We start from the raw sequence: 9,800 nt of genomic DNA, 5'->3' as shown, positions 1-9,800 counted from the left end.
TCCCCCTTTCCCAGTGCGGCAAGGTTTTTGTTTGTCAGCCAGGCTTGAGCATCGGGCTCTCTCGGGGTCGGGCTGACCGTGCTGCGCTGAAAGAACATTGGGAAATGTCATGGATTCAAAGGCAACGCAAGCGCATCTCTGCTCCGCGAGTGGAGCCGCAGGAAGCTTCCGGCAGCAGCAGAGAGCCTCTCTCGCACCGCGCTCTGGACAAATTTAGCTTGTATTGGATTAAATCGAAGTAACTGTTCCCATTTTCTTGTACAGAGGCAGCCTGAGAAACCCTTCTGAATGAGTACCTTTTGCAATGACTCATCGTTTCCTGAGTAGTGAATAAAAGCATGTGCTTATTTCCATGTTCCCTCTGAGGGGGAAAAATAACTTTTATTTATTCAGCATAACAACAGCAAGAGAACAAAGCTTTTTCCTTTGAAGGTCACTTGTAACAGTAACACAAACAATAATATCAACACTTCACACTACTTTGCATCACAATTAATCACACAACACTGGTAATACTACCAAAAAACTTCCCTTTTCAAGACACTTGCCACTTCCCTCCATTGTCTGAGCATTTAATAGAAAAATTATGGTTTTATTTAAGGGAGCCATAGTCCCATATACATAATTAATTTTAAAATCAAAACAGCAGAACTTGGGCTTTATACCCTTATCAAAGCTACCCGTTGGCATACCTGGTGATAGGCAATTTCTTCTAAGAAATAATTTTTATTTTTTAAAGATCTATTTTCCCTTTCAAATATTTAACTTCACTATGAGATGGACAGTTGAGAACTTGGCATTTCCTTTTGTATTATCATAAAAACATTAGGAAAGTGTAATCAGTGTAGGGACTAATTTGTACCCAGTTAATACTGACATATGTTGTTCCATATAATTTCTGTATCTTAAAAATATGTCCACATAATCATTTTTTGTACCTGGTGTACAGAGGGCCTGATCCAGGAAAATTTCCTGAAGGAAAAGGCAGAACCTGAATGGAAACAAATACTCCCAAAAAGTAATTTACAGAGAGTATATGTTGATAATCCCCTTGAAATGGTTTAATGTTTAGAATCCCCATTAAATTGTTTTATGGTGATGATCCCCATTAAAAATTTTTATGATTGTGATCCCCTTCTAATTGTTTTATGTCTCCGATCCTCCTTAAATTGGTTTGTGTTTAAGATCCCCTTACCACTGTTTTTTGGTTAAGATCCCCGTTACATTGTCTCCTACTAAGTGCAAAGCTAAATAACATTACAGGCTTCTTTTATGCAATGTCAGATTTGATGAACTTTGACTGAAGCTGCAACATACCCACTGAGTATTTTCAGGAAATAAATACCTAATTTCTGTATATTGAATTTCACGTTACACAGACACAATTTCAACACAACTAATTTCTGTAACTTACAACAAAACGGAACACATCCACTTTTTCTCAAAATTTAGAAGATGAGATCTAAACGCAATACCAGAATCCCAGCATCTACGGGATGCACACAAAGACAAGGGAGATACTTGGAATCACAAGACACTAAAGGAAAGAAAGATTTTTTAGATAGAGATACTTAAAAATACACAGTAGCTCGGAGGGACTGCTTTCCACTTGTGGGAAATTCAGCCCTCTGTTTCAAATTCGGCAGAATGTGGGTTTCCATCTCCCAGGTGAGTCTGACAATCACACTCACAGGATCACAGAGTGTTTTGCGTTGGAAACCATCTGAAATGAAAGCCCATCTCGCTGCAAGGCCCCTGCCATGGCAAGGGACGCCTTCCACTCGACCAGGTGGCTCCAAGCCCCTGGAACACTCCCAGGGACGGGGCAGCCACAGCTCCTCTGGGGAAGCCGTGCCAGGGCCTCGCCGTCCCTGGAGCTGTTGGGTTTTCTGTTTCGGGTCTGTGTGAGCAGGGGGACAGCGCTCCTCGCTGCTCCCCACAGTGGGTGCGTGTGCAGCGCCCTGCCCGTGCGCACACTCCGGGTGTGTCCCGGTGTCCGTACCCGGTGAGGAGCGCTGTCACTGGGGGCACATGGCCCCAGCTCTCCTTTTGGGGGCTCCACAACTGCGGGAGGCTACAGAGCCTGTTCCAGGTGCAGGCTCTGCCCCCCTGCACCCTCGCTTCTCCCAAAGAAAAGCGATTTTCTCGCTTTCCGGAATAAAAGAAATCCCTCTGGAGCGCATTCCAGAGGCTGCGGCCGCGGTGCCCGGGCCAGCCTGAGCGGGGCTGGCGTGTCACTCGGCAGCGCTGCAGAGCCCCGGGGCTGCCACCGCCGGCTCGGGGCCAGCCGGGCTCCGGGGCTGGCCCTGCGACATCAGTGTCACAGCTGTGACGTTCTGCGAGGCTTTGCTGCGGGCCAGGAGACACGGTGAGCCCGCCGCCTCCGCCCCGCGGCACGCCGCTGTCTCGGGGGGCTGTGTGCGTATGTACAGCCTGGACACGGGCAGTGCGGGTCCGGCAGCGCGGCCAAACGCTCCGGGGGCCCGGACTGCGTGTGCTGAAAGGGCGTGTGCTTGGGGAAAGCCTGGAGGGGCAGCATTTACAACCTGCAATGAGAACTGCAACACTTAAGGACTGCTGTGGGTTGTCTGTCACAGGCAAGCTGAAAACTTTACAAAACCAGCAAAATAAACACTGCTTAGACTGCAGAGGACAGCCTCATGAGAATGAAGTCTTTTCATTTAGTTTCTGGGCTGTACCACTAATCCTGAGGCAGACATTACTTTACATCACAGACCTGCTCTATTTTCATTACAGTTAAGGACTGCAGTGAATATTTACATATCATTAAGATCCCCTTTGCTCTCCTGTTAAAGATTCAGTGACTGCTGAATCTGGTCACACTGTGATCTGCTCGTAGGGCCTCCTCCGCATCAGATTCGTCTCTTTGGTCCCCTTGGGGAAAGCAGATCCCGGGGAGGCTAAGTGAGTTTGTCCATAGGAAATCATTCCAGACACTGTGTTTATGACAGTGAGCTCTGGAGCTGGGGGGCGGGGGCTCGCATTCAGTGGAGGCAGAAAACCTGGCCTCGTCTGATCCAGCCCTGAGGCTCCTGAGCCCTCTTCCTCTAGAGGAGCCTGATTTCTGCCTCTTGGAGAAAGAGGAGGCACCTCTAGACCTCTTCTTGGACTTGGTAACAAAGTCTGGTACGTAGGAAGAATCTCTCTATTTCCTTTTGGTGACTTACTACCTTTGGGATCAGCAGCAGGAATTAGAGTGTTGGCGAACTGAGAACCGGAGATGTTGTAATTTGCTTCTCCACTTCCTTTCTTGATAATACTGCCAAGGTTTGAAAGCAAGCTGATTTGTCCCAAGCTGGCATCCATGCCCATGGGAATCTCACTGGGGTTGTGTTTCTCTTCAACAAAAGGAGGCTGATAGTTTATTGCATCACGTAGTGCCTTCCTTGACATGGTTTGATCAGAGGCTCTCAGTACCTGAGCAGTGTCCTTCCTGTCTCTGCTTTCATGACTGCAGGTGACACACTTGCATAAGTCAAGGCCACCAACCTTACAGGAGAGCTCTTCCATGGGAGTGATGGTCTGGAGTTCTTGTGGAGAAGCAAGTTTCCTCTGCTGGAACACTGCTGGGCAGCACTTTAGCCACGGATCACACTGCAGCACCTGCGCCAGCTTGAACCGTGCTGGTGCGGAGCTGGATTTGGTCATCAGTGGCACTCTTTCCGAGGAGCTGTCCCCCTGCTGCCCACCGTAGAGCTCTTTAAAGCTGAATGGGTCTTCTGGACCCTCATCTGGCTCTATCTCTGACGGGGAGGTGCAGTCGGCTGGAGAAGCGCACTCCTCGAGGTCTGGAGGAGGCACGTTCAGGTACTGCTTTGTCTTCTGCCTGCCCGAGGCGGACTTGTCGGTGGTGATGATGATGACCTCTTTGCCTCGCGCCTTGCAGGCCTTCAGCAGCAGCTCCAGGGTGTCCCTGTCGGCGGCGTTGATGGCGTACACCAGCGCCGAGCGGTTGGAGTGGTCCGGCAGGCTGGGGTCGGCGCCGCTCAGCAGCAGCAGCGACACCACCTCGGGGCCTGCCTTCTCCAGGCAGGCGTGCATCAGGGCCGTCTTGCCCGACTTGTCCTGGATGTTGGGGTCGGCCTTGTTGTCCAGCAGGTACTTGACCATCCTGGCCTTGCTGGCGCTCTGCAGGTCGGCGTGCGGGGTCATGCAGGCCACCATGAGCGGGGTCTCGCCGCGGCTGTTGCTCTCGTTGACGTAGGCGCCGCCGTCGATGAGCAGCCGCGTCAGCCGCAGCCGCCGCTGGTACACGGCCTTGATCAGCGAGTAGCCCTCGGGCGGCACGTCGGCTGCCTCCATGGCCCTGCCCTGCCCGGCACACAGCACACGGAACCCGGGCAAGGAGGAGGAAACGCGGGGGAAAATGACAGAGGGTTTAACTGCGCTAATTGCGCCTGGAAACGCCCAGTTTTTCAATTGTGTGAAAAAAAGAAGTGGGACTTTAGACTTACAACAAATGTGTTGAAAACTTAAAAAAACCCCCTTCAATATAATTACAGTGTTTATATAAGATTAAAGCATGGGCTGTCACCTTCTTACTTTTTGACTGTCCTTTACACAGTCCTCTGCCTGAGTAGACAGTACCAGCTCTACAACAAAAGAAACATTTGACAACATCAAAGAGAATCAGGAGGTTTCACACAAAAAAATTAAGAGTTTAAATAACATTAAGCATAAATAACATACATTCGTAAATAACAATACACAGTCATATAACAATGTATACTCCAGACATGCAACCTAAACTTCTTTGTCTTGTATGTGCTTGTTTACCTGTGCCTAGGAAAAACCTTTAGAGAGAGAAAAAAAAAAAATCAGTCTTTAATAATTGGCAGAGCAATATTACTCCAATACAAGATTAGATATGCATTAAATTATTACATGAATTTATTTAAAATGTCTTTCTAGAGAAATAAAAATGTTTAACTGGTTTAACTGTAAAGGCAATTAATTAATCATTTTTATTCACCACTGAAAACACTAGTAATGGTGATTTACTGAAAAGCAGTAATTTAATTCTGTTTTACTGTGAATACCAAAATCGAAGGACAATCTCAATATACTTTGTTCCAAAAGTCCAACAAGCTAAAAAAATGAGAGTCAGATTTACTCCCTGGAAATCTGGGGAGGAAATCTGACTTTGACTGGTGGCTTGTTTTTTTCACCCCTCTATCTTGATAAAACATTTTTAAAAGGTAATTGCATCGAAATTACTTTAGGGATTCACTCCATTATAATAAAAGTACAGGACTCAGTACTGTCTATTTCAGCTTTCATTGAAGTGCAAATCATTATTATGATTTTCATGTGTACTTTTGACAAGTAATGTATTCATGATTATTGTAAAGTCTTTTATAAATGTATCAAATCAATTTGTGCTTTTAGATTTCCAGAAGGAAACTGCAGAGAAATACCTGGTAGATAACACACATGTTGGAATTCTGGTTGTGTTCTCCCCTAGGTTTTGACCTACCTGGAAGCTGTTGGTGATTTTACATTTCTTTCCTATTTATCTAAAGCTCCTCTGATACTTAACTGCTCACTTTACTTAAGTGACCACATATAGCTTTTATTACATAAGCCTTTCCATCTGTAGAAATCCCTTGTATGGCCAGAAGAACATTAAATATTAAACAGGCATGGAGAGAGAATGATGCTACCTGAAGTGGTGCAGCAGGTCAGGGCTGAAGGTGAGGCTGCTTCTGTGGCATCTCCTCTAACCCCTCCTGTTGCTGAAAATTCGCTGTTTCTGCCGACTTCACCAGGTCTGAGGCGGGGAAGGCTGACCTAAGACAACAGCTGAAGTTGGAAAGTTAGAGTAAATGGGGTTGGCAGGTATGAGCTTGCCTGGAGAAAGCCTGAGATGTTTCTGTGCAGAGAAAAGTGAAGAGAAGATTCATGAAATGGGGAAGAGAAACACACAAATTCTTCAGAATCAGATACTCTGCCATCAAAAGAAAGTGTTGCAGGTTCACAACTGGAACAACACAATGCAGAACACACTCCCGAGGGCTGGGTGACAGCCACAGCTTCATCTGTTAATCATGTCACACCTGGACTGGCTACAACCTGCTCCAAAAACCCCACAGCTGGCTTTTTGGAAATGGAAGACTGCCGGCCAAGCAGATTCCCCAAAATAGTAATTCATTGGATAATTCATTGCAGATTGGGACTATACAGCCTTCCTAAATTTAATTAACTGCCATGTCAGAGGCACTCCATGAGTTCCTGGGCTATCCAGACTGACACAGGTGCCTCTCACCTGTGGAGGTAAACTTTGAAAGCAGCTTCAAGCTTTAAAGCAGTTTGAGGAATGAGGAACTTAGGGAACTCAGTGTGTGACACTGAATCATGAGCTGGTCTGTCAAATCACCCACAAATTCCTCTTATTCTTGTGCAAATAATATTTCTGCACTGTGCTGTTTAGAAAGGGCTTAGCTTTGTTTTCGAACAGCAATATTGTCCTGGAAAGTACTTTGAGACAAAATAGCACCAGGCACCTCATAGTATGAAAACCTGGTTCTGAATCTAATAGTCTAATCACAGCACTGAGGGGCAAAGAGCCCATCGACGTTATAACAAATAAACAAATGAAGGCAACAGTGTCATGAATGCGTGATGGGAATGAAGGAGTCCTTGCAAACTATTCCTCGCCTGTTTAATGTGAGAGCCAGATTTCCCTCACTGCCCTCCGAGCCTCAGCACCCTTACTGTTAAACAAGCTCTCACAGTTGTGTTTAGAGAGCCTAGAATCATTCCAGTGAAATTGTCATTGATTCTCATCTCGGAAAAAAGCTTTCACACTCAAAGACCACGAGGACTTCGGTATTTTTATGATTCTTCATATACACATTAAACCCGGCAAATTCAGGCAGGGCAGCAAAAACTTGTTTTGCTACTTTAAATTTACCACGTACGAGTTACTTTTGACTTACAAAAATTCCCATTCCAACGCTGCCAAAACTGCTCCGCCACCACCACACCAAAGTTTCCACCGCAACTCGCAACCCGACGGCTCTAAAGGGCTCCCTGAGCGGAGCCGGGAAAGAGCAGGGACCGCAGACTTCTCGGCAGCGACAAGCACGCACAGCAGCAACACGCAGACACCACGAGCACGAGAAGAAAGCTGCGAGAATTAGTTTAAAATACTTTACCGCGCTGTCGGCGGCGAGGCGGCAGCGCCGTTCCCTGCGCGCTCGGCTCCGCTGCGGGCGGGCGGACGGGACGGAGCCGCCGCTCCTGGCGCTCCCGGCGGCGCCAGCGACACCGGGACACTCGGCAGCGCCGGGACACCGAGCACCGCCCCCGGCACCGCCCTCGGCCTCGGCGGGGCTGCGCTGCCCCTCCACAGCCGCTGCCCCGCGCAGCCCCCACCCCCGGGCCCACCCCCGCGGGCCCGCCCTGTGCCCCACGGCTGCTGCCTGCCCAGCCCCAGAGCCGGCCCCACAGCCCCTCACACCCGGCTGTGCCCCCTCACACCCGGCTGTGCCCCAGCCCCAGAGCCGGACCCACAGCCCCTCACACCCGGCTGTGCCCCCTCACACCCTCACACCCTCAGCCCCAGAGCCGGCCCCACAGCCCCTCACACCCGGCTGTCCCCCTGCCCCAGAGCCGGACCCACAGCCCCTCACACCCGGCTGTGCCCCCTCACACCCGGCTGTCCCCCTACCCCAGAGCCGGACCCACAGCCCCTCACACCGGCTGTGCCCCTCACACCCGGCTGTCCCCTACCCCAGAGTCGGACCCTCAGCCCCTCACACCCGGCTGTGCCCCCTCACACCCGGCTGTCCCCCAGCCCCAGAGTCGGACCCACAGCCCCTCACACCCGGCTGTGCCCCAGCCCCACCCACAGCCCCTCACACCCGGCTGTGCCCCCTCACACCCAGCTGTGCCCCCACCCCGGGTGGCCCCCTCACACCCGGCTGTGCCCCCTCACAACACCCTCAGCACCCCACGGCTGGCCCCCACCCGCTGTGCCCCCCACACCACACCTGAACAGCCCCGGACACCCGACTTCCCCTCACACCCCCCCCCCCCCCCACCACCCCCACCCCCAAACCCCACCCTATCCTTACATACCCCAGATACCCCTCTCACCTCACACAGCCCTCAGACCTCATACTTCCCAAACCCCCTCACACCCTTCACTGTCCTGGCACCCACACAACCCACATACTCCACACACCCCTCAGACGCCTTGAAACCTCTCCCATGCCAAATATCCTTCACACCCAACACACCTCTCACACCCCTCACCTTCCTCGTCCCCCACACATCCCTCAGACCCCACACACCCCTCAGACCTGTCAGACCCCACACACCCCACACCACCCTGCTCTTGCCCACCCCTCACCCCTTCATGTCACCCCACACACCCTCACACCTGCACCCCCCGTCCTCTCACATCATCCCACAGCTCACAGCCCCACACACCCTGTCACCCCACATCTCCTGACCCCCGGCCCGGTCCCCTGCCTGCCCCCAGTCCGCAGCACCTCCGGCCGTGCTTTGTGATCTCCTGTCGGTGCAGCCAATGGAGGAACAGCACACTGAACCACCTCCTCACCACCACACTGCTTCCAGCCACCCAGGCAGGATTTAACGGGGCTGAGAGGAAGCTGAGCCCAAGGAGAAGCTTCCCTCAGGTGTGACCAAGTTTGACTTTGTAGTAATTCCTGGTTAGTTTCACAGGCTAGAATCTTGTGAAATTTCAAAGCACAAAGACACTTCTTGGTTTCCAGGCAAGCTTAGGATGCCTCCACAACAGCACAGTCTGGCTGAGGCTGGAGGGGATCTCTGGAGGTCATCCAGTCCAAGCCTCCTGATCACCCAGGAACACCCTGCCACCATTTGTTTAATGCCTCCAAGGGCAGAGACTCCACGGCCTTCCTGGGCAGCCTGTGCTGGTGCTCAACAACCCTCACAGGCTTCCCTGGGTTCAGAGCCTTAGCTCTGTGTCTGTTGGGTCTTTCCCTGTCACGCAGCACTGCTGGAAGGATGCAGCTCTGTGTGTGTGCATTCTCCTCTGGTGTACGGCAGTGAGACCCCTTCTGGGCATTGTTTCTTCCAGGCTATCCAGGAGCAGCTGCCTGAGCCTCTTCGCTTCTGACAAGAGAGCCTGTGGGCATCTTCTGGGACACAGAGCAAGGATGTTCTCTGCAGAAATCCAGGCGGGCCCTGCCCACGCTTTCCTTGCTCATGGCAGGAGGTCTGCAGGTCGCCCAAGCACGGCTGCCCTGGAGCAGCCAGCCTGACCCTTGCCATCCCTGTGCTGCGCTCTGCTCTCTGCAGTTGCTGTGTGCCTCACGGTGTGTTCTCCCACGCATCCGTGTGCCACAGGCCCTGCTGACGGTCCCCAGAGGCTCCAGGGGGGTTTCCTTGGAGGGCACCTGGCAGGGCGTCCTCGCTGCTCACATGGGCTGTGTGAGACCCCACGACGGCTGCCTCGCCGAGCTGTGCGAGCACAGGTGAGTGCAGCAGGGCAGGTGAGGGTGAGCTGGCAGCCAGAGGAGCCACCATGGCCGGACAACGAGCAGCTAGCCACAGCACCCAGCTGCACAGCACTGAGCTCAGCATCACAGGGAGAGAAGGTTCCAGGAGCAGTGTGAAGGGGATTTCTGCCTTGCTATTTTTTAAAAGTGCACGTCAGGATCAATGAGAAGCCGTCATGACTAAGAGCTGGATAAATGGTATGAATAAGCCACTAAGACAAACAACATTCCAAGGGCAGGTTCCTCAGTTGCTCTTTAACCTTCTCTTTCAAAAACTGAGTTGGG

At 51.4% G+C, this 9,800-nt stretch overlaps 1 protein-coding gene across 1 annotated transcript; it reads right to left on the bottom strand.

The window, feature by feature from the left end:
- Nucleotides 1-361: 361 nt before the first annotated feature.
- Nucleotides 362-7,313, bottom strand: ANKRD34B (ankyrin repeat domain 34B). Its single transcript, XM_064736723.1, has 5 exons — nt 7,179-7,313; nt 5,685-5,823; nt 4,798-4,814; nt 4,556-4,613; nt 362-4,332 (listed from the first exon to the last, which is right to left on the bottom strand). The coding sequence occupies exon 5, from the start codon at nt 4,321-4,323 to the stop codon at nt 2,839-2,841; it is 1,485 nt and encodes a 494-aa protein (XP_064592793.1). The 5' UTR covers nt 4,324-4,332; nt 4,556-4,613; nt 4,798-4,814; nt 5,685-5,823; nt 7,179-7,313; the 3' UTR covers nt 362-2,838.
- Nucleotides 7,314-9,800: the final 2,487 nt, after the last annotated feature.

This window comes from Zonotrichia leucophrys, chromosome Z, assembly GCF_028769735.1.
Source record: "Zonotrichia leucophrys gambelii isolate GWCS_2022_RI chromosome Z, RI_Zleu_2.0, whole genome shotgun sequence".
In the NCBI taxonomy this organism is placed as follows: domain Eukaryota; kingdom Metazoa; phylum Chordata; class Aves; order Passeriformes; family Passerellidae; genus Zonotrichia; species Zonotrichia leucophrys.
Note: the sequence above shows the minus strand (reverse complement) of the source record. Positions and strands in the feature narration are given on the sequence as shown.

What these genes read in the sequence shown, in the direction of transcription:
- ANKRD34B (XM_064736723.1), bottom strand. Translation starts at nt 4,323, where the DNA reads ATGGAGGCAGCCGACGTGCCGCCCGAGGGCTACTCGCTGATCAAGGCC.